General features: G+C 38.0%; 1 protein-coding gene across 24 annotated transcripts in view; it reads left to right on the top strand.

Moving 5' to 3' along the window:
• The window catches only part of MATR3 (matrin 3), a 55196-nt gene that overhangs the window by 25724 nt on the left and 4210 nt on the right, over positions 1-25262 (top strand). For 9 of the 24 annotated variants that reach the window (XM_063642745.1, XM_055286074.2, XM_063642749.1 and 6 more), the window contains 13 exons: positions 5946-7033; positions 13590-13651; positions 14608-14649; positions 14983-15095; positions 15955-16007; positions 16494-16619; positions 17808-17933; positions 18230-18397; positions 20491-20622; positions 21081-21124; positions 21216-21585; positions 23973-24339; positions 24842-24963. In XM_063642745.1, coding sequence (XP_063498815.1) covers positions 6122-7033; positions 13590-13651; positions 14608-14649; positions 14983-15095; positions 15955-16007; positions 16494-16619; positions 17808-17933; positions 18230-18397; positions 20491-20622; positions 21081-21124; positions 21216-21585; positions 23973-24339; positions 24842-24963 — 2637 coding nt within the window. In that variant the 5' untranslated portion in view covers positions 5946-6121. Of the gene's footprint in view, positions 1-5945; positions 7034-13589; positions 13652-14607; positions 14650-14982; positions 15096-15954; positions 16012-16493; positions 16620-17807; positions 17934-18229; positions 18398-20490; positions 20623-21080; positions 21125-21215; positions 21586-23972; positions 24340-24841; positions 24964-25262 lie in introns of all 24 variants that reach the window. The other 15 variants (XM_063642750.1, XM_055286077.2, XM_063642755.1 and 12 more) reach the window with 6 other exon arrangements.

Below are 25262 nucleotides of genomic sequence, written 5' to 3'. Positions count from 1 at the left end.
CAAAGATGCATATCAAACATATTAGGAAGGTTGCACATGGGAAGACGGGGAATAGAAATGGGGGGTGGGAATTAAAGAAAATAAATGAGAGAGGGACCTTTATGGATCAATGATAATAACTCAATCCTCTATTTGACAAAGAAGAAGGAGAAGGAAGAGGAAGAAAAAGAAAGTGGGATAAAGGATTAGAAAGGGAGGAAAATAGAAAAAATCAGAGTATGACTCCAGGGTAGACCTGTTTTGTTGTCGCTTGGTTGGTTGGTTGGTTTGTCAGTTGTATTTTTCATATGTTTCGCCATGTTGGCTAGGCTGGTCTCTAACTCCTAGCTTCAAGTGATCAACCCACCTCGGCCTCCCAGAGTACGGGGACTGCAGTCGTGAGCCACCACGTCCAGCCCCCACATTGCTTCTGGCCTCTGTGGTAGACCTCCCAGACGGGGCAGCCGGGCAGAGGCGCTCCTCACTTCCCAGAAGGGGCGGCTGCGCAGAGGCACTCCTCACTTCCCAGACGGGGCGGCCGGGCAGAGGCACTCCTCACTTGGGAAAAAATTTTAAACCTAAGAAGACGACAATATTCCAGGTCTGAGTGGGAATTTCTTACACTGGTTAACAAGTAGTTTTCTGCCTTCTCAGCAGCTGATGCCACTCTGCAACATTCTTGTCATTCATTAGCCTAAGGATCAAGAAGTGGACTAAAAATTGACTTCAGGTCTGTTAGATGGATTAAGAACAATGGTCTTAAAGCACTTGAAAATATTCATGCTTGTATGTCAGCCTTCCTGGCACTACACTTTTTTATCTTTTCTATTGTATAATGACACATGCTACTTTACCACACCCGGCTAATTTTTGTATTTTTAGTAGAGACGGAGTTTCACCATGTTGGCCAGGCTGGTCTCAAACTCCTGACCTCAGGTAATCTGCCGGCCTCAGCCTCCCAAAGTGCTGGATTACAGGTGTGAGCCACTACGCCTGGCCTATTTTAAATAAGCCACTCAAGGTACATGCCATACTGAGATGAGATTGTGACACTCAAAAACACAGATTAGAGAGCATAAGATTTGAAAGTGGCTGAAACTCTAGGAAAAAAAATGGAGTAGTTCTTCAGCACACTTCAAAAAACAAACCCTTAAATGAAATAATTGTTACAAAATATATTAGGAAATATATACACCAACATTAAAATGAAAACTTCTAGTACTTTTATAATGGAAACTATGGTAAATTCTTTATAAAACCATTATAAAATTTAATAAATGAAGAAAAGTTTAAAGAGTAACTGAAACCTGTTCTTGAATTGAAAATAAGTTGGGTGCTTGGTTTGAAAGTCCTGACCACAGGACTCAATATTTTTGTGTGTTTATGACAAAAATCAAGCAGTTACCTTTCCAAATGATGCTGCTTTGAAATTACTGATAGTCAACTATGTCTGCCATCTATCAGTGACATGGGTTAAGACATTTTTACTAAATTGGTATTGTTGATTACTACCTAAAACATATTGGTATATTTTCACATGAATAAGCTAATAAATGATCAAGGTGATTGGCCTTGATGGAACATTTGGAAAATCTGAACATTTCTTGCAATTCAGAAGAGGAAAATATAAGAAACTGTAGTTTTCTACCTGTTGCTTGTAAGTTTCAATGTGAAGTTAAAATAATGTCATTATGAAGGTATTTTTTTCCGTGAATATATCTACTTTTATGGTTAAACCATGAATAATCTTTTATAGTTTTATGTGTAAACCATCTGAAATTAGTTTTTTTTTTTAATTCTGACTACAAAGACTGAGAAAAATTATTTTTTTATTTGTTTTGTTTTTTGAGACGGATGTTTGCTCTGTGGCCCAGGCTAGAGTGCAGTGCCCCAATCTCGGCTCAGTGCAGCCTCCGTCTCCCAGGTTCAAGCCATTCTCCGGCCTCAGCCTCCCGTGTAGGTGGGACTACAGGTGCGCGCCACCCTGCCCAGCTAATTTTTATATTTTTAGTAGAGATGGGGTTTCACCATGTCTGTCAGGATGGTCTTGATCTCTTGACCTCGTGATCAACCCACCTCAGCTTCCCAAAGAGCAGGGATTACAGGCGCGAGCCACTGTGCCCTGCCAGAGAAAAATTATTTAAAGGAGTGATTATCTCACACAGTTGAGAGCATAGCTGAAGATCCATGTGGAGTAGGAGATACCTCTTAGGATTTGGGGAGGCCAAGGCGGGAGGATTGCTTGAGCCCAGGAGTTCGAGACTAGCCTGGCCAACATGGTGAAAACCCCCTCTCTACCAAAACAATGAAAACGAGCCAAGCATGGTGGCATGTGTCTGTAGTCCCGGCTACTTGGGCTGAGGTGGGAGGATGGTTTGAGCCTGGGAGGCAGAGGTTACAGTGAGCCTGGGCAATGCACTCCAGGTGTGATGCCATTCCACTCCAGCCTAGGCGATGAAGGAGTCAGACACTGTCTTTTTTTTTTTTTTTAACAGCTAAAGATCTTTTCATTTTTTTCTAATACCTTCTAAGAAACTAAAGTTGGCTTGCGCTCATTTTAGTAATTCTGCTAGATAACCCTCTGAAAGAATGACTAAGGACTTACTGGTAATCTTTAAGGAAATTTAGATCTGGAACAGCTGTTTGCTTCTGTGCTCCATGAATTTTCAGGGTATGTGAAATTTTTCAGAAGTATTTTAGTACTCTAGTTCTTTTAATTGGAGAAGAAAAAGCCAATAACAGAAATCAGATTATCATGTAATGGGAGGTAGAATATTAACTGACACGTTTCCTAACCATAGGGATGATATTCAGATTTGTTTAGATGTTGAATGTGAAGCTAGCATTTTTAAACAGCTTAAAATTGTATCATAAAATAGTTTTAAGTTACAGTTTGTTTTGAGTTGCCTATAAAAATGAATTTTTAAAGCTAATTTGTTAAGAATTTGGTTATCAGGCCAGGGGTGGTGGCTCATGCCTATAATCCCAGCACTTTGAGAGGACGAGGCAGGGGGATCACCTGAGGTCGAGACCAGCCTGACCAACATGGAGAAACCCCGTCTCTACTAAAAATACAAAATTAGCTGGGTGTGGTGGTGTGTGCCTGTAATTTCAGCTACTTGGGAGGCTGAGGCAGGAGAATCACTTGAACCTAGGAGGCAGAGGTTGCAGTGAGCTGAGATCGTGCCATTGCATTCAAGCCTGGGCATCAAGAGTGAAACTCCATCTGGGAAAAAAAAAAAAACAATTTGGTTATCAAGATTGTAGTAAATGGCATTTGTGAAGTGAAATTGTGGGTAATGTTGATAGTTTTTAGGGGGATGCAGGTGCTTTCTTTTTTTGGAAGTGAAGGGTTCTGCATTGATGGGCATTTACACTATTATATAGAGATTTTAAATAGGTAAATTGGATTTTGATAATAAACGTTCTCCCAAAGCTACTATATTCAAAATTGTTTTAACCCCTAGTGCAGTTTCCTATAGAAAGGCAATTTTATAATTACAGGAAAAAACATAGTAAAAGGAGCTAATCTTTTGTAAATCTTTAGTAAATGTCTCCATATTATGCTGCTTTTGCTAATAGGCAGTGGGTCCCATGTGAATGAGCCTTTAAAAGTGGCTTGTACGTCTTATGTTCAGCATTGACATGATAGAGAAACTTTTCATAAATGTTTTTTCAACAATGCTGCCACATCTGGTTTCTCCCAACTTTGTTCTAATAAAACCATTTTTAAGAATTTGGTTTATTTGTGGTTTAATCCAAAATCTAACTTAAATTGCTTTTCACTAATTTTACCCTAATATCCTTGATGGAGCTGCATTTTACGTTGAAACTGAGTATCTTAAAACTACTAAGGTGGTTGTTATGGAATTACACGTTGTCATGGGATTTACATTGTTTGTCTTGACTCTTTTCTGAGTTTTTCTGACATCCATTTTCTGTTTGTCTTAAGGTTATCCTTTACCTTTGCTTCTCTTAACTTTTTCCTTTTGTAGATCCACTGTTTTCCTATGAGCTACCAAAAAATGTAATTCAGAGCTCTGTAGTCTTAACAATCACATTTCCTTAAAATATGGCCGTTTTAAAAATTTTAAACATAATTGTAATACCATTATATAATTTCTCTTAGGGAAAAAAATAATTCAAAAGACCGACTTTTCAGTAATACAAAGCTTTGGCTACAACATGAAGGTCAAAGCTGCAATTAATAACCCTGATACTTCAACATTTTTATTTTGAAAAACCCTCTAAAGGATTTGATTTTTAAAAATATGTGTGAAAATTTAGAGGGTCCACCACCATTTACATAGCATCTCAGCCGCCATTCTGTGTGCCATTTATAAGACATATCAAAGAAACTTTCATCCAAAGAAGTCCACTTAATCTCATCTTTATTAATCTTAAAGCTTAAGTAGTTTACATAGTGGATCTTGTCTAGAACTATTAATAGTTTCTTTGGTGTATTTTCTCAAATTCATCTTTCTTGGTGTGCAAAAACATCTTCCTGTAACTCCAACCACTTATAGCATTTCTGTCTTTTAAAACTTGATTATATCTATTTTTAAAAATCTAGTCTAAATCTTTCTTGCCTGCAACTTTTTTTATACTTCCTTTGCCACTGTATTTGTCCATTGTATCCTTGCTTTACTCTATCATTGGTGAAATTGGTCCTGTAATAGACTTGTAACTACTGGATATTGTCTGGTTTTACTGTTAAAGTTTAACATATTAAGCTACCAGTGCTGAGTGTATTGGTGATCAAAAAATAGAAAATTTAAGCAGTGCCTCATAGAATTCTGTACCAAACAACTTCAGATTTACGTCTGTATGTAGTTGTGATTATAAAATTGTTTCACTGAAGACGTTATGTATATCTTTCAACTAATATTTCATGACAATCATGATATAAATGATTTGGAAATTCTTATGTGACAGTTTCTGAGGTACAACAATAATGATTTAAGGAAGAAAACAATTTCATCTAGAAACACGTCTTGGGGGATCATAATCAGAACATAAATTTACCAGGTGATTTGGGCTATTCTTATGAAAAGTTTACAGGAAACTGTGTAACCAAGATCTTATTTTCATTTTTACCTGTTTTGCGCTCTAGATGTGCTGTAGCCCTGAGCATTAAATAAGTACTGACGGATGCTAATTTGGGGAGTTCCCTTCTTTAAATCACCTGTATTTCCTGTACCTAGGTTTTTTCTTGGGAGGGCTCCTATTCCTATACTGACCAGAGTTAGTTCTCCTTACTTTAAAAGACTAGATATGAAGTAAACACTGCCTGATGTAGGATGGTCAGTAAAAAGGCAGTTAGTTGTATAACTTAAATTTGGGCAGCAATCCTTAAAACTATAGGAAATGACTTATTTTTCTTATTCACATCTATCTTCACCTCAAATTGATTTTGCTGTATAAAGGTCTCAGCTATTATGTTTGGTCTTGTATCTTATATTAGGTACTTGAAACCTAAGCTTCATTTACTTGTGATTTTACTTGGTTCTTTCTGATAGTGATAATAGGTCTCATTTTCCAAAGCACAGTACAACTGATTCATCTTTGACTTGCTGACCTTGATTTTTTTTGTTTTTAGTCTTCTCCTGGAACTTAAGCATCATACTATAGGGTGTGTTTTTATTCTTCTAAAAGAAGAAACCCATCTATATTTTTACTGAAATTTTGATGTACTCAGACATCTAACCTTTCAATTTACATGTTTTTAAATTCAGTATGAAAGTCCCTTTAATAGTTAAGCTTTAGCATGAAATACTACTTTTTAAATATCTATATGCAGGCTCTGCATACATCAGAAATCTGTTTAAGATATGTAATAAATTCCTTGTAAGTTTGAGATCTTAAATGTTTTTTTTTTAATCAACATGATGCATAAGTTTTTTTTTCTTAAAAAAACGGCATCTGCTTAAAGGGATTTATGACTAAAATTGCTTATTTTTCTACAGAGTTGTCTGCTGGTTCTCAGCTTGAAGAAGATTCTGCAGTCCTTATTGATCCTTTTTCTTGGCGTTACCATTTTTTGAAGCAAAGTTAACCTAGCTTTCTAGTTTGAGCTTTCTTTTTGGCCATCTTTAAAAAAAATTTTTTTTAATCTGTAAAATAGACAAGAGCTAGTTCTACAATGTCCAAGTCATTCCAGCAGTCATCTCTCAGTAGGGACTCACAGGGTCATGGGCGTGACCTGTCTGCGGCAGGAATAGGCCTTCTTGCTGCTGCTACCCAGTCTTTAAGTATGCCAGCATCTCTTGGAAGGATGAACCAGGGTACTGCACGCCTTGCTAGTTTAATGAATCTTGGAATGAGTTCTTCATTGAATCAACAAGGAGCTCATAGTGCACTGTCTTCTGCTAGTACTTCTTCCCATAATTTGCAGTCTATATTTAACATTGGAAGTAGAGGTCCACTCCCTTTATCTTCTCAACACCGTGGAGATGCAGACCAGGCCAGTAACATTTTGGCCAGCTTTGGTCTGTCTGCTAGAGACTTAGATGAACTGAGTCGTTATCCAGAGGACAAGATTACTCCTGAGAATTTGCCCCAAATCCTTCTACAGCTTAAAAGGAGGAGAACTGAAGAAGGCCCTACCTTGAGTTATGGTAGAGATGGCAGATCTGCTACACGGGAGCCACCATACAGAGTACCTAGGGATGATTGGGAAGAAAAAAGGCACTTTAGAAGAGATAGTTTTGATGATCGTGGTCCTAGTCTCAACCCAGTGCTTGATTATGACCATGGAAGTCGTTCTCAAGAATCTGGTTATTATGACAGAATGGATTATGAAGATGACAGATTAAGAGATGGAGAAAGGTGTAGGGATGATTCTTTTTTTGGTGAGACCTCGCATAACTATCATAAATTTGACAGTGAGTATGAGAGAATGGGACGTGGTCCTGGCCCCTTACAAGAGAGATCTCTCTTTGAGAAAAAGAGAGGCGCTCCTCCAAGTAGCAATATTGAAGACTTCCATGGACTCTTACCGAAGGGTTATCCCCATCTGTGCTCTATATGTGATTTGCCAGTTCATTCTAATAAGGTGAGTTAACGCAACAGATGCTTCTAATTTCTTTTACATTGTAGTGCCTATTTACCTATATCTTTGACTCTAATTCTGTAGTCTGATGACATTGAGTTGATCAAGCATTTTTAAACTTTTGAGAACACTTACTTTATTTGGAAGGTAATTGTTTTGAGCATTTTAAACCAGGGCTTTACATTAATATATTCTGCCTAGATTACTTCTGGCCACAAAGCTGTCATCCACTGAGATTATCTTGTTGGTTTTTGGCATCAATATGTTCTTCTTAATCATATATTTAAGCAGGTTTTTTTTGTCTGCTTTGTTGAATTGTTTTAAGTATTTTTTTTGCAGTCAATGTGCTCTGCCATTCAGGATGCTAGATTTCAGCTCTCCATCTGTCTTGATTGCTGATTTGTATGTAGTAAAGATGTATTCTTGAACAATTCTCTTTTTTTCCTTATCTGTGGCTACAGGGAAAGAGTTAATGTAGAGCCCTGGTGTTTGTTTCAGTATGTTTCATATTTTAGATTAGTTCATTCTTCCTTTTTTAATTTCCCTTTAACACAAACTCTCATACTACGACTGAAATTTTTCATCATTTTTTTTCTCCTTTTCCACAACTTTCTTAAACATACTTCAAAACTCACTTTTTATTATCCCATATTACATCTATCCCTTTAGAGACTTGGACAAATCAACTACTACAGTATCCTGCTCTGTGTTCCTCATAAACAAATTCTTTTTCTGAGTTAGGCTTAGACTTCTGAAATAGTCATTTGAAAAGAAAATCTAATTCTCCTTTGCTTTAATTATCACATCTGGCAAAATGGGAACTTTTTCAAAATGCCCTTTTAAATATGTTGTCCTTTCTCTTTCAACTTTTTCAGTGTTACTCATTCTGACTTTTTTTCCCCCAATATATGGTGCAGTTGACTTAAAGTCATCGTTATAGCACCCCACTAGCTTGATCTATAATCTGTGACCATCCATTTTTTCCTGATGTGCTCTACTTAACTGGAACAAGTTGCTGCCATGAAATTGATTTGATGGTTACTGTTAACAGGGTTTTTCTTTACAGTAACATCTGGAAGGGTCATTTTCTTTTCATAGCTAATCCTTTGATAAGCATTTTTTAGTGAGTATGGATTTTTTTTTAGTAGACTAAATCATACCATTGTTTTTAATATTCTGTTAAAGAGTATTACCAATCACTCCCTTTCCTTGTGTTTGGATCTCAGTATTTTTGTCTTTTAATCTTTAACCTGTACCAAAGTAAATTAACATAAATGCTAAATTTAGGTTTATTTAAACATTTAAGAAGATGTATTTTCATTAAGAAATACAACCCCAAACTCACAAAAGCCAGCAAATTTTAATTGGTATATGTTTTGGGTGTTACCTTTTCCTAAATTTGTTGGCTGTACTAAATATATCATGGAATTCATTTTAGTTTCTGATAAGCACTAAACTTTAAATTTTAGGTCCCGTGTGAATTCATAGAATGAGAAGGTCTATTAAACATTGGTGACTCCAATTTTTTCTATGTTATTTCTTGCCTGTTTATAAGGAAATAATAGCAGAAATGTCAGTATGACCAATATTCTCAGAAAGGGTCTCTAAATTCTGAGGAAAATAGATAGTTACAGTGTCTCAAATGAGAGTGATGTGAAGGGACTTAAAAAGTCTTTGCTACTGGAGTCATTAAGCTGTTGGGACATCATAAAGGAACACAACGGAACCATGAGAGGACTTAGAGAAAAGTTTCTGTTTTTATGTGTGATTATGCTTTTTTCTCCAAATTTTGCTACTTTCTAGTTCCTGAAGAAGGCTAATAACTTAAATGGATCTAAATTAACAAAGAGCAGTTTTTACATATTTTGATGAAGCTATGGATTCAAGAGTAAGATAACACTACCCTAGTGCAAGAGGTACTTTTAGCCTGTAAAAATGCTAAGATCTTAGCTAGTTTTGGTATTCTGTCAAAATACTGAGTACATTTGAGAACTATTTTAGAGGCCCTTTTTTTAATTCTGTGGTTTAAATGTGTAAATTGGACCAACTTTAAGAAGTTTAAACAGACGGATTATCTGAATTTCTAGTTTTCTAGTTGCTTTACTATGTTTTTTACGTATGTGCATTATATTGAAAAAATATTTAAATATTCACTTTAGCAGTGGACCCTCTATAACCGCTATAGAAATGACCTTAGAGAAAATTTCTGTGATGGAAGTAGATAATGAAAAATTTTTAAACATTTAATCCTGCTCTCTGGTATTGCTGCATAACTTGGAAAATCTGTTCTTTTTACTTAGTGGTATTGTTAAATAGTCTACATGATCAAAAATTCTTATTGTGAAGTAAGAAACTTAAGTTGAAAATAATTTGTCATGGAGTGTCATTATTTTTAGGTGACTTAAAGTGATGGTGATGCTTTTATTTCTTTATAGGTCATTTTAGATCATCAAATTGCTTTTGTTTTCTTTCTTTTTTTTTTTTTTTGAGATGGAGTTTCACTTTTGTTGCCCGGGCTGGAATGAGTGCAATGGCACGATCTCGGCTCACCGCAACCTCCGCCTCCCAGGTTCAAGCAATTCTCCTGCCTCAGCCTTCCGAGTAGCTGGGATTACAGGCATGCGCCACCATGCCCGGCTAATTTTGTATTTTTAGAGACAGGGTTTCTCCATGTTGGTCAGGCTGGTCTTGAACTCCTGACCTCAGGTAATTCACCGCCTTAGCCTCCCAAAGTCCTGGGATTACAGGCGTGAGCCATCACGCCCAGTCATCAGATTGCCTTTCTGTGCAATCTCAAGCTTTCTCAGCTTCCTTTCACTTAAAGAAAATTACCCACTCCAGCACTTTGGCTGTCTTGTCATTTGAGTTTATATTAAGTTAAACTTCTTTCTGCCGTTCTGTAAGTGCTTCCCCAATTCTTTTTTTCTTTCTATAATTTAAGGTATCTCAGATACATCAAGGTGAATGTAGTTTTCCTACAGAAATGTCTGAATTTAAAAAGTGCACGAATCCTTTATTAATCTGATTTTGCAGGAGTTACCTCAGTGTAGAGTCCAAGGATATAGATTTTTATAAAACTCTTTCACTTAGTCCTCACCGTAAACTAACCAGTAATAGATCAGTAGTACAGATTAGTCATGGGTGAGTTTGGGAGGTATGTGATTGATTTTTTGATCTTGGCCTTCCTTTTATATCACTTTGAAAGACCAGACACACTTTTCCCCTAAGTTTGAACCTTTAAAGAACGTGGAGGATTGGATATAATTTCTGTTCAGCTATGTACCCTTTCTAGCTCCTATGAAATAGAAGCATATGTAGTAGGATAACATTTATTCCTCTCCCACAACTTAAGGATATTTTAAGGAAAATCTGAATATTTTTAGTTCAGAGAATTCTAAGTCGTTAATTGGTATTTGTTTAATTAATCCTTCTTTTTTTTTTTTTTTTTTTTTTTTTGAGAAGATGTCTCGCTCTGTGTCCCAGGCTGGAGTACAGTGGCGTGATCTTGGCTCACTGCATCCTCCGCCTTTCGGGTTCAAGCAATTTTCCTGCCTCGGCCTCCCAGGTAGCTGGGATTACAGGCGTACATCACCGTGCCCAGCTAATTTTTTTGTATTTTTAGTAGAGACAGGTTTCACCATGTTAGCCAGGCTGGTCTGTAACTCCTGACCTCAGGTAATCCGCCTGCCCCGGCCTCCCAAAGTGCTGGGATTCCAGGTATGAGCCACCACGCCCAGCCAAGGCTTCTAAATTTTGTGAACTTACCTGTGGCTCCTCTGGCTTACAGCCATTTTTATTTCATTTTATTTTGTTTTATATTTTTGAGAAAGGGTCTCTCGCTTTGTAGCCCACGCTGAAGTGCACTTACGTGATTGCAGCTCATTGCACTCTCCACCACCCAGGCTCAAGTAAGGCGTGTACCACCACATCTGGCATTTTTTTCTTGATAGAGATCAGGTTTCACTATGTTGCCCAGGCTGGTCTCAAACTCCTGGGCTCAAGTAATCTGCCTGCTTTGGCCTCCCAGAGTGCTGGGATCGTATGTGTGAGCCACTGCGCCTGGCCCTTACAAGCCATTTTAAAACTGATCTCCAAGAAGGCAGTGGTCCATTACTTTCCAGTTGAAACTTTAGATATCCCAAATAGCTGATGATTATAGAGCCAGCTGGAGAGATCTTGAGTTTTAGCTATTAGCCATTATTTTATTTTTATTTATTTATTTTTGAGACGGAGTCTCGTTCTGTCGCCCAGGCTGGAGTGCGGTGGCACGATCTCCACTCACTGCAAGCTCCGCCTCCCAGGTTCACGCCATTCTCTTGCCTCAGCCTCCCAAGTAGCTGGGATTACAGGTGCCCACCACCACACCCGGCTAATTTTTTTGTATTTTTAGTAGAGACAGGGTTTCATCATGTTAGCCAGGATGGTTTCGATCTCCTGACCTTGTGATCTGCCTGTCTCAGCCTCCCAAAGTGCTGGGATTACAGGCGTAAGCCACTGCGCCCTGCTATTAGCCATTATTTTAAAAAGATAATCTAGCTTTGAGAGACCTGGAAATAGTAGTTTGTAGCTTCCAACATTTTAAGGAAGGTACCATACTATTTGGATGAGTTCCATTTTAGTTCACAGGATTTTATTTTTATTTATTTATTTTTTGAGACAGTTTCACTCTCACCCAGACTGGAGTGCAATGGCGTGATCTTGGCTTACTGCAACCTCTGCCTTCCAGGTTCAAGCTGTTCTGCCTTAGCCTTCCAAGTAGCTGGAATTACAGGCACCTGCCACCATGCCCGGCTAATTTTTGTATTTTTAATAAAGACAGGGTTTCACCATGTTGGCCAGTCTGGTCTTGAACTCCTGACCTCAGTTGATCCTCCCACCTTGGCCTCCCAAAGTGCTGGTACTACAGGCCTGAGCCACCGCACCTGGCCTTTCACAGGATTTTAGATAATTTTACTAGAGCATAGGAATGTACCTAAACTGTTGTCAGGTAAATATAAACCAGTTTTTTTTTGTTTGTTTGTTTTTTTAAGGATCCCATTTATTAAAATACCAATCCGCAGCTTTTTGAAAGCATGTATCTTGTAATTTGGTACCTTACTCTAATTTAGTTCAGCTCTCAGTGAGACATCTCCCTTTAAAAACACATTGCCTGACCACGTTTTATATTCCAAATATAATTGTATTGGATAGTGTGGGTGTTACAGAAATTACCTCAATTTGTGGGAGTTTGTGAAACATCAATAATAGTTGTAAAGCAGGAATTGTAAAACAAGACTGCTTTATAATCAGTGTAATAATAGTTCTTTTCTTTTTTTCTTTTCTTTTTTTTTTTTTTAGCACGTTCCATGTGCCTGGCAAGGGTCTGATAAGCATTTTACCTTTATTGACTCATTTGCTTTTCACAACAACCCTATGAGACTATTGTCCCAGTGAATTTAAATAACACAGACCAAAGATTCATTTGGGAATGAATCTTTGTAATTTGGGAATGAACCTAGGCAGTCTAATAGCAGAGCCCACTTTTCGTAACTCCTCTTTCTTACATTGCCTAAAAAGTTATAGTGATAAAATGTCATGTTTCCCTCCCTAAATCTGGAAAGAGGCATTCCTTAAATTTGCTTATTTTGGGGAAATAAAAAGGGAGCTTAGTATTTTGATAAATGGGATTCGTTTTCTAGAAAAGCAGTTCCTGTTGAATCATGTTAGCATTTTATGGTAATGCTAATCATGGTGCATTTTTCATTCACTGTGTATTTAGTAGGTAGTAAACCTGGAACATCCTCAAAAGCTGGATGTGATTAAAGTTTTTGTTTGTTTTGTTTTGTTTTTTTGAGACAGAGTCTTTGTCACTCAGGCTGGAGTGTGGTGGCGCAGTCTCAGCTCACTGGAATCTCTGCCTGCTGGGTTCAAGAGATTCTGCTGCCTCAGCCTTCCAAGTAGCTGGGACTACAGGCGTGTGCCACCACGCCCGGCCAAATTTTGTATTTTTTGTAGAAATGGGGTTTCACCATGTTGGCTAGGCTGGTTTCAAACTCCTGGTCTCAAGTGATCCACCCACCTCAGCCTCCCAAAGTGTTGGGATTATAGGCATGAGCCACCGTGCTCGGCCTAAAAGATTCTATTTTAACTAATTGTTCACATTTATAGTATATAGTTTCTAGAAAAGTAGATACAAACATGGATGTTTTATTCAGAGTGCTATAGCATACAATGAATACTTCAGTTTGGTCCACAGTAAAAATTAATAAGCCTTGCTGATCTCAAGGTTAGTTACTCCTCTTGATCTTTATTAACTCTATATCTTTTCCCTGTCAGATCTCTTAAGTATGTTGACAAGTTAATCCAGTTTTTCCAAGAATGTGCATAGCGTATTTGAGGGCAGGATCAAGCCTCAAGGATTCAGAGAAATGGTTTTAAATTAAATCAATGTGATTTAGTGAATGGGCAAGTGTTTGTACAGCCTGTGATACTGCATAGACATTAATATAGAGTTTGAATGGTTCAGATGAAAATATTTTAGCTTTATTTTTGTTAATTCTACTAATTTACTTTGCTGCAGGAGTGGAGTCAACATATCAATGGAGCAAGTCACAGTCGTCGATGCCAGCTTCTTCTTGAAATGTAGGAGTTTGAAATACCTTTAAAACATCCTTATCGTGAATCAGAATCAGCCATTATTGGTTTTTGGGAGTTCATCATTTACTTGTAATATCCACAGTGTTAATATCACATAGTGTTACTGTATGGGCAATACTATTTAGAAGTAAAATGTTTAGATCTGGAAATTTCATATTGAATATTAGATGCAATAATAATGATATTTTGTTATTTAACATCATTTCTAGGATACACATTGGTCATTATACAAATTGATGATTTTTACTAGACATAGTGAAAGATAGTATTTGATATGTAGAGTGGATTAAACAGTAGCATTTTTAATAATACATGCTCTAAAAATGTAAAAGATACAGAAAAGAGGGTAGGTTATTAAAATACTCTTAATTCGTTGTCCAGCAAGATCCTTGGTGATGTATTTTTATTTTGCTTTTGAGATCTTTGGTTTTGAGTTCAGGCTGCTACCATGAAATGGAATTCCTAAAGAAACTCCTTGCTTAAGCAGCACACAGTGCCCATTGTTCACTGGAGTTGGAATTTTCACATATGCCTAACTCTGTTGGGGCTATTCTTTCTTTCTAATGTCACAACTCAACTGTGCTCTTGGTATTAATATTGGAGAAGGAAAATCTGTGCTCTGTTCTTGTTTCTATGTAACCCACATTTCTAATTCTTTGTGCAGCACTTCCTCCTTACAATTTAACAAATAGAGGAAAAACTTAATTTCAACATTATCTGCATTTGCAAGCAATACAAAACAGTTTATTCTCGTGGATTATTTTGAAGTTCTGAAATTTTTCTTTTGAAATATCTATAGGAAATGCTTTAAAACTATGTCTCTAACACTTAGACTCTCAGATAACTTTACTAATAAATGATCTCTATTTTAGAGGCCAAACAAGGCTGTTTTGTGAAAAGGACAGTTTTATTTTAAAGTTAATTTTCTGGTCTTTTTAAAGCTACCCAGAATGGAATCCTGACAATGATACAGGACACACAATGTAAGTTAAATTTTTTAAGCTACCATTTGTAAAGGAGATCAATGTAAGGAATTCAGGTTTAACTTTCAACATTTCATAAACAAAGTATTTTCAGAATTTCTTTACTGAAAATGAGACTTTGATAAAACTCACTTTGGTTAACAATTTTTAGAATATATATTATGTAGTAATTTGTATTCATTGTTAATGTAGACTTTGACCTAGTTACTTCACAGATACCCTGAAAGATTGAAGTGGTTGTGGTCATATATTGGGGTGCTTTAACATTAAATCTTAATTCTTTCCAATGGACCTCTTTATTATGATTTATATTTTATGTCTTCACTCTACCAGGGGTGATCCATTCATGTTGCAGCAGTCTACAAATCCAGCACCAGGAATTCTGGGACCTCCGCCTCCCTCGTTTCATCTTGGGGGACCAGCAGTTGGACCAAGAGGAAATCTGGGTAATTATATAAAATTCATGTTACTTTTCCCTACAGAGCCCTTACTGAAAATTTTTATTTTTATTTATTTATTTGAGACAGAGTTTCGCTCTTATTGCCCAGGCTGGAGTGCAATGGCGCGATCTTGGCTCACTGCAACCTCCGCCTCCTGGGTGCAAGCAATTCTCCTGCCTCAGCCTACCGAGCAGCTGGGATTACAGGTGCCCACCACCATGCCCAGCTAATTTTCGTATTTTTAGTAGAGATGGGGTTTCACCACGTTGGCTAGACTAGTCTGGAACTCTTGGCCTCAGGTGATCTACCCACCTCAGCCTCCAAAGTGCTAGGATTGCAGGCGCGAGCCACTGTGCCAGGCCGCAAATTTTACTTATTTATTTTAGACAGAGTCTCACTCCGTCACTCAGGCTATAGTGTAATGATGCAATCTCTGCTCACTGCAACCTCTGCCTCGCAGGTTAAAGCGACTCTCATGCTTCAGCCTCTCCTGAGTAACTGCAATTACAAGCATGTGCCACCACACCCGGCTAATTTTTGTATTTTTGGTAGAGGCAGGGGTTTCGCCGTGTTGCCCAGGCTGGTCTCAAACACCTGGCCTCAAATGATCTGCTCACCTCAGCCTCCCAAAGTGCTGGGATTACAGGCGTGAGTCACCACACCCGGCCCCATTCTGAAAATTAAAGGCAATGATTATAGGTGAAAGAAGGTTCATTCAAATATTACACGGAAAAAAACATTGCATGAAAAGTGATGGTTGTAAGAGCTTTTCATTTGTGTTTGGAAGATGCGCATTTTTCAGTAAAATTGCTTTTTTAAGCAAGTATATTGATTACAAGACTGAAAACTTTCTCTTCCCGTAAAGGTGCTGGAAATGGAAACCTACAAGGACCTAGACATATGCAAAAAGGCAGAGTGGTCAGTAATGAAGCTTTTGCTTTTACTGTATTTACGATTTTCGGGAATATGATTTGACCTAAATCTTTACTAGTTGAATATGTATCCTGGTCCTTATGGGAACATTGCTATAATTTGAAAACAATCACGTTTTTATATGGCTTTGATAATAGTTAAAACTTTAAATTTTATATGCCCATAGTCCAGTGAGCTCACCTTGATTCAGCATCTTGGAAACTTTGCTGTCCAGTTATATGTACAATATTTAATTTAAAAATCACTACAGAGAGTATGTTTTGACACTTTGAAGTAGTTTAACCATTTGGTTATGGTCAGAACTTACCCAGTGACGTTTGATGTGTAGTTTTAAAATTCTCTAGAATGTTATGAGTTGTTTTACTTACACTCTACTGGTTAATTATAGATTATAAAAAGTCCTAATGCATAATTGGTTTCATATTGCTTTGAAGAGACTTAATTGCTTGGTTTTTTTCCCCTAATGGATAGGAAACTAGCAGAGTTGTTCACATCATGGATTTTCAACGAGGGAAAAACTTGAGATACCAGCTATTACAGCTGGTAGAACCATTTGGAGTCATTTCAAATCATCTGATTCTAAATAAAATTAATGAGGTATGAATTGAAGTAATGGTATTATTCATTTATTCATGCCACTAATATATGTTCTGTAAGAATTAAATGATTTTGTATTAGAAAAATAAAACTCAAGGTAATCTTAAGTTTATCAAATGCAGAATGTAGTAGAGGAAAAGGCCAGTAGTTGATGAGTATAATAGAGTACTAATGGATTATTAGTAACTATAGATTATGATCCTTAGGTAGTTATTTGTCACTATAGTACTATAAAAGTTGTAAAAGGAAAATTCTGTGGAAAGCCATTTCAGATCTATACCACAATGATGGTTTCAAGTCATTATTTTTAGTCCAATAGGCATCGTAAATGATAAAGTAATGCAGTAGAATGAATTAATTTGAGGTGGCCTTTGTAATAAAATAGCAAATTGGCACCATTTTTTTGGGGGGTTTTTTTGTTTCTTTGTTTTGGGAGATGGAGTCTCACTCTGTCACCCAGGCTGGAGTGCAGTGGCGCGATCTCGCCTCACTGCAACCTCCGCCTCCTGTGTTCAAGCGATTCTCCTACCTCAGCCTCCCAAGTAGCTGGGATTACAGCCGCCCACTATCATGCTCGGCTAATTTTTGTATTTTTAATAGAGATGGGGTTTCACCACGTTGGCCAGGCTGGTCTCGAACTCCTGACCTCAGGTGATCTACCCACCTTGGCCTCCCAAAGTGCTGGGATTACAGGCGTCGGCTATTACACCCAGCCAACATTTTTTGTTTGTTTTTGTTTTGTTTTGTTTTTGAGTGTCACTCTGTCACCTGGGCTGGAGTGCAGTGAGGATCACTGCAGCCTCCATCTCCCAGGTTCAAGCCATTCTCTTGCCTCAGCCTCCTCCCAAGTAGCTGGGACTACAGGCATCCACCATTACACCCAGCTAATTTTTGTATTTTTAGTAGAGACGGGGTTTCACCATGTTGGTTGGCCAGGATGGTCTCGATCTTTCAACCTCGTGATCCGCCTGCCTCAGCCTCCCGAAATGTTGGGATTACAGGCGTGAGCTACTGGGCCCAGCCTGTTTTTTGTTTTGTATTTTAATTCTTGAAAGTATTTTCTACTTAATGATTAAATGTATCTGGAAAGATGTGGAGCATTGTTATTTTTTAGGAAAAAAAATCTTTAGTTCACTGTGAGAAAGCTGATTGGAAAAAACAGAGAAATAACTTTTTGTATAATTTCAGGCATTTATTGAAATGGCAACCACAGAGGATGCTCAGGCTGCAGTGGATTATTACACAACCACACCAGCGTTAGTATTTGGCAAGCCAGTGAGAGTTCATTTATCCCAGAAGTATAAAAGAATAAAGGTAATGTTTATTTTTTCAAGCTGTATATCAGTTTAACAAATCATTTTAATATTTAACTTCGGTTATTTAAAATTATTGCTAAGGTCAGGCGTGGTGGCTCACGCCTGTAATCCCAGCACCTTGGGAGGCCAAGGTCAGAAGGATTATGTGAGGCCCAGGAGTTCGAGGCAAGCCTAGGCAACATAGCAAGACCTCGTCTCCATAAAAATAAAATAATTGGTAAAGACTAGGATGTTTTTAACTGTTAACTAATAATTATTGCACATTTGTCCTTTTGTTGTTGTTATTTATTAAAGAAACCTGAAGGAAAGCCAGATCAGAAGTTTGATCAAAAGCAAGAGCTTGGACGTGTGATACATCTCAGCAATTTGCCCCATTCTGGCTATTCGGATAGTGCTGTTCTCAAGCTTGCTGAGCCTTACGGGAAAATAAAGAATTACATATTGATGAGGATGAAAAGTCAGGTAATATACATAAGGAAGTTTTAGAGAAGATAATTTATTAAAATCCTTTAAGATTTTTCAATATGGGGCCGGGCGTGGTTCCTCACACCTGTAATCCCAGCACTTTCGGAGGTCAAGGAGGGCAAATCACCTGAGGTCAGGAGTTCGAGACCAGCCTGGCCAGCATGGTGAAAACCTGTCTCTACTAAAAATACAAAAATTATCTGGGCGTGATGGCATGTGCCTGTAATCCCAGCTACTTGGGAGGCTGAGGCAGGAGAATTGCTTAACCATGGGGGGGGCGGAGGTTGCAGTGAGCTGAGATTGTACCACTGCACTCCAGCCTGGGCAGCAGAGCGAGACTGACTCCCAATTCAAGGAAAAAAAAAAAAAAAAATTTTTTTTCTTTTTTTTTTTTTAGTATATCTCTATTTTTAGTGATGAAATCTGGAGGACTAGTTTGTTTTTTGTTTTTTTTTTTTTTTTTTTTTGAGACAGGGTCTCAAAAAATTAATGTTTCATACTTTTTTTCTTATATTTAAAAAATTTAGAGTTAGCCAGTCGCAGTGGCTCACGTCTGTAATCCCAGCACTTTGGGAGGCGGAGGCAGGCAGATCACGAGGTCAGGAGATCGAGATCATCCTGGCTAACACAGTGAAACCCTGTCTCTACTAAAAATACAAAAAAATTAGCTGGGCGTGGCGGCGTGCGCCTGTTGTCCCAGCTGCTGGGGAGGCTGAGGCAGGAGAATGGCATGAACCCGGGGGGCAGAGCTTGCAATGACTCGAGATCGCGCCACTGCACTCCATCTTGGGTGACAGAGCAAGACTTCATCACAAAAAAACAAAATTTAGAGTTATGCCAGGTGCATTGGCTAATGCCTGTAAATCCCTAGACGTTGGGAGGCTGAGGCCGGAGTTGCCCAGGAGTTTGAGACCACCCTGACAACATATTGAGGCCACATCTGTACAGAAAAAATTTTTTTAACCAGGCAAAGTGGCATGTTCATACAATTTTAGCTACTCCGGGAGTCTGAGGTCAGGTAGAACACTTAACCCAAGAGTCCAAGGTTGTAGTGAGCTATGATTGTGCTACTGTACTTCAGCATAGGCAGTGGAGTGAGACCCTGTCTCAAAAAGGAAATAAGGATGAGGAGAACATTTTTTTTATTTTTCTTTTTTTGTTTTAAACAATTCTGTAATTCAACATCGCAAGTTTGTGTCTTTCCAGACTTTTATTTTTCTTAACACTATTTTAATATCTTAAGTTTATTACTTTTTTGCAGAAAGAGTGTATATAGATGGTTTAGTATTTGGCACTACAGTGATTGTTGGGGATTTTGTAAATCTGACAGGTTGGTTTTTTGGTTTTGGTTTTTTTCTGAGACGGAGTCTTGCTCTGTCTCCCAGTCTAGAGTGCAGTGATGCCGTCTTGGCTCACTATAAACTCCGTCCGCCTCCTGGGTTCAAGCAATTCTCCTGTGTCAGCCTTCCAAGTAGCTGGGACTACAGTAGGCACACTCCACCAGGCCCAGCTAATTTTTGCATTTGTAGTAAAGATGGGGTTTCACCATACTGGTCAGGCTGTTCTTGGAATTCCTGACCTCAGGTAAGCCACCCACCTTGGCCTTCCAAAGTGTTGGGATTACAGGTGTGAGCCACTGCGCCCAGCCCTGATATTCAGTGACTTTTTTTAACTCTGTGCTAAAAATTAAAATTTTTAGCCGGATGTGATTGCTTTCACCTGTAATCCCAGCAATTCGTGAGGCCAAAGCAGGAGGATCACCTGAGTCCAGGAGCTCGAGACCAGTCTAGGCAACATGGCGAAACTGCATCTCTACAAAAAATACAAAGATTAGCCAGGCATGGTGGTGCATGCCTGTAGACCTAGCTACTGGGGGGCTAAGGTGGGAGGATCACTTGGGCCCAGTATATCAAGGCTTCAGCAAGCCAAAATTGTGCCACTGCATTCCAGCCTGGGTGACACAGTGAGACCCTGTGTCAAAAAAGAAAAGTAATGAAAATTTTCTAACCAGTAGGTAGAATACATAATAAGGTTTTATACAATTTTGTAAAATATAATGTGCTTTGTGGTTTCTTTTCTTTCTTTTTAAGGCTTTTATTGAGATGGAGACAAGAGAAGATGCAATGGCAATGGTTGACCATTGTTTGAAAAAAGCCCTTTGGTTTCAGGGAAGATGTGTGAAGGTTGACCTGTCTGAGAAATATAAAAAACTGGTTCTGAGGGTATGTAGTATTTGATTTGTCATCATTTAACAGCCTGTTTTTACATATTTAAAGCCACAACATTCTTTTAAACATTTTTGTATGCTAAAAATACAGGATTATTGAAATGTAAGTTTATTGAAAGAGGGAAACCTATTGAAATAAGTTATTGAAAAAAAAACAACCTTTTTTTCTGGTCTTTAATGGCAGAAGTTTTTAAACTAGTCTTCCCTAAAGGACACCTTCATTGCTCTTATCTGTTTGTTTTTAATAGCGTTCTGCTACCAGAATGTTTTATTTTCCACTTCTCCGTTGGTATGGTCATGATGAATGAATGACTGTAGGCAGCTTAGGTTCTCAAATAAGGTTACGGGAATTGAATAAGCTGAGTTGATTATAGGGATTGTCTCCAATTATTAATTCACTGGATAATTGTGTATTCTGCAAATGTTAACTTCTGCAAAACTTTTGTCTTTTAGATTCCAAACAGAGGCATTGATTTACTGAAAAAAGATAAATCCCGGTAATTTCATTTTGTTTTTCATATGTGTGAGTATATTCAGCTTTACTTTTTCAGACAACAAATTAATTGTGGTGTTTTCTTTTGATTTCAGAAAAAGATCTTACTCTCCAGATGGCAAAGAATCTCCAAGTGATAAGAAATCCAAAACTGATGGTTCCCAGAAGACTGAAAGTTCAACCGAAGGTAAAGAACAAGAAGAGAAGTCCGGTGAAGATGGTGAGAAAGACACAAAGGATGACCAGACAGAGCAGGAACCTAATATGCTTCTTGAATCTGAAGATGAGCTACTTGTAGATGAAGAAGAAGCAGCAGCACTGCTAGAAAGTGGCAGTTCAGTGGGAGACGAGACTGATCTTGCTAATTTAGGTGATGTGGCTTCTGATGGGAAAAAGGAACCTTCAGATAAAGCTGTGAAAAAAGATGCAAGTGCTTCAGCAGCAGCAAAGAAAAAGCTTAAAAAGGTAAAGAAAGATACATTGATTTGTTTTAATAGAACATTAGATCAGATCAGTATTTCAAGTTATTTACCTAAGCAGGATCAGATAGAGAATTACATGATTTAAATCAGAAAATAAATCGGATATGAACCAGAATATAAACATTTAAATCTAAACTCTGCAATAAATAATTAAATAAGACATGTTGTTATAGTTGGCAAAAAACATCAGCTCAAAAGAGGAAACTTTTTAGTAAAAATGAGGGAGAAAGACTCATATATATGCTTCTGTATTGTAGTGGTAGCATATAGGTAGGCAGCCTTATAGTGTAGCTTTAAGAAAAAATAGTTGTGGTAGCATGTAGGTAGGCAGCCTTATAATGTAGCTTTGAAAAAAAATACAGGACATGAGTTTGCAGTAAGTTAACTGACCCAAGATAGTTAAAACCTTTTGCCACTCATTCAAAAATTATTGAATAATTTTTCCTATTTGAGAAATATTGGCCTGGTCAGATACTTTAGTATCTTTTAAAACAATTTTATTTGAACATGTAAGTCATTTAGAAGCCACATATAAAGTGAATATAAATATAAAAATACACACATGCTATAAAGAAGAGTAAAACAAAACACCCACATTGTGCTGACTGCCTAGCTTAAGGGGTAGGGCATTAAAATGCCTTTGAGGCAAACTTTTTATGTTAAATGGCTCATAAAATGTCGGAGTCGGTTGGGCCCAGTGGCTCACGCCTGTAATCCCAGCACTTTGGGAGGCCCGGCAGATCACTTGAGGCCAGGAGTTCAAGACCAACATGGTGAAACCCCGTCTCTACTAAAAATACAAAAATTAGTCGGGCATGGTGGCACATAACCTGTAGCAGCTACTTGGAAGGCTGAGGCAGGAGAATTGCTTGAATCTGGGAGGCAGAAGTTGCAGTTAGCCAAGATCCCATCACTGTACTCTAGCCTGGGTGACAAGAGCGAGACTCTGTCTCAAGGAAAAAAAAAGAAGTAGAGTGAAATGAGATTTTTGCCATCCTATTCCATATTCCATTGGTTCCTTTTATGCAACATTCAACTCAAAACCAATATTTACCTCGGTTTTTATTTGATGGCTTGGTCAAATAACTTCATTTATTTTTGTAACTAGAGCTAATCATTATGTTTACATTTGTAAATGCTAATAATTACTGATGTTTATGGCATTTAATGCCATACATTTTTCTAAGTTTAAATTTATTAATTTGATCCTCACTATAACCATATGCATCTCATACTGTGATCTCCAATCCATAAATGAGGAAAATTGAAGTATGGAGAAGTTAAATAACCATACTGCTTATAAGACACAGAGCCAAAATTTAAACCTAGGCAGTCATTCTTCAGAGCATGATTTTTTTTTTTTTTTTGGAGACGGAGTCTCACTCTGTCGCCCAGACTGGAGTGCAGTGCTGTGATCTCGGCTCACTGCAACCTCCACCTCCCAGGTTCAAGTTCTGCTGCCTCAGCCTCCCAAGTAGCTGGGATTACAGGTACCCACCACCACACCAGGCTAATTTTTGTATTTTTAGTAGAGACGGGGTTTTGCCATGTTGGCCTGGCTGGTCTTGAACTCCTGAGATCTCAGGGTGATCCGCCCACCTCAGCCTCCCAAAGTGCTGGAATTACAGGTGTGAGCCACCATGCCTGGCCCAGAGCTTGGTTTTTTTAGCCATTACACTATTTGAGCGTTTGCTCTAAGAGTAGGTATTTGCAATATACTGCCTTACAAAGGACATTGCTCAACTTTTACCAAATCAAGTTTTTTACACATTCCCTAGCAGCATTGTAGTCTCAGAAAAGATAAAATATGAATATTCTTATCTCATTTAACTTCTGCTCTTTGTATGAGGCAGACCTTCCATTTTTTAGTTTTAAAATAAGCTAAATTATTTTTCAAATTATCAGTAATTTTTTGGGAGAAAGGAAGAAGTTACTATTTTGAGCCAATGAATAAAGACAAAGATGTGGCCGGGCATGGTGGCTCACGCCTGTAATCCCAGCACTTCGGGAGGCCGAGGCAGGTGGATCACGAGGTCAGGAGATTGAGACCATCTTGGCTAACACTGTGAAACCCCGTCTCTACTAAAATTACAAAAAAAATTAGCCGGGCGTGGTGGCGGGCGCCTGTAGTCCCAGCTACTGGGGAGGCTGAGGCAGGAGAATGGCGTTGAACCAGCAAGGCGGAGGTTGCAGTGAGCCGAGATCGCGCCGCTGCACTTCAGCCTGGGCAACAGACCAAGACTCCGTCTCAAAACAAACAAACAAACAAAAACAAAAAGGCAAAGACGCTCTCCGTTTCCCTTCAAGTAAAGCAGATGGAAGGGATGCTGCAGGATAATTGTTGCAGAGTAAATTTGTCTTTCTTAACAGCGTCGTTTCCCAGGGAGTATGGAAGGTTTTGTCACTCTAGATGAGGTTGGTGATGAGGAAGATTCGGAACTTCAGAAACTTCGTAAATCGGGCATGGCATTTAAATCTGGTGACAAAAATGATGATGGTTTGGTTGAAATTAAGGTGGACAAGATCGAGGAACTTGATCAAGAAAACGAAGCAGCGTTGGAAAATGGAATTAAAAATGAGGAAAACACAGAACCAGGTGCTGAATCTGCTGAGAACGCTGATGATCCCAACAAAGATACAAGTGAAAACGCAGATGGTCAAAGTGATGAGAACAAGGAGGACTATACAATCCCAGATGAGTATAGAATTGGACCATATCAGCCCAATGTTCCTGTTGGTGAGATTTAAGTCTTTGTTCTTCACCTTCCTCACTCTCCTCAAAACAAACTCTTAGGTTTTAAAATAAGATTTTAAAGTTGGTCTTATATAAGCTGTGATAGCATTTTAAATTTGTTTTGTTTCTATGGGGAACAATTTATAAATCTTAATTGATGTATTTTGCTCTTATGCATGTCTCTGATTTTGTATTATTTTCTGTTGTCATTCCACAGTGTGTTCCCTTTTTTCATAAAATTTCTTGCAAATTACACATGCTTTTGTTTTGCTTTTCTGTGTTGTTTTTCTGTATTATATTTCTTTTTTTAAGAATACAGTTAGGTGAGACCTCAAATATCAATTAGGTAAAAGCAAAATATGGTTCGGTTTTTGTTTTTCATCTTAGGCTGTATTGGACTTCTCAAAAACATGTTGTTTCATTTAAATTATGTTGACAGGTAAAATTGTGAATACTAAATAAAATCTTCAGTTTAATTTGTAAGAATGTATGTTTGTGTTTCTAGGTATAGACTATGTGATACCTAAAACAGGGTTTTACTGTAAGCTGTGTTCACTCTTTTATACAAATGAAGAAGTTGCAAAGAATACTCATTGCAGCAGCCTTCCTCATTATCAGAAATTAAAGGTAAGGTTGAATGTAAAACAGGAGAGTTCTTTTGTGAAAACTTAAGTTATGGAAATAAGTGGGATATATAAGTAAAATGTGTATAGTGTTCTCTCTAGACTCAGTGCAGTGCTTTCTCCTGAAGATAACTTTTTATTTACTTTTTTTTTTTTTTTTTTTTTTTTTTTTTTTTTTTTTTTTTTTTTTTTTTTTTTTTGAGACGGAGTCTTGCTCTGTCCCCCAGGCTGGAGTGCAGTGGCGCAGTCTCGGCTCACTGCAAGCTCTGCCTGCCAGGTTCACGCCATTCTCCTGCCTCGGCC

The sequence above is a fragment of the Symphalangus syndactylus genome, chromosome 7, assembly GCF_028878055.3.
Source record: "Symphalangus syndactylus isolate Jambi chromosome 7, NHGRI_mSymSyn1-v2.1_pri, whole genome shotgun sequence".
Lineage (NCBI taxonomy): Eukaryota > Metazoa > Chordata > Mammalia > Primates > Hylobatidae > Symphalangus > Symphalangus syndactylus.
The sequence above is the reverse complement of the archived record's forward strand: the minus strand, read 5'-3'. Positions and strand labels throughout refer to the sequence as shown.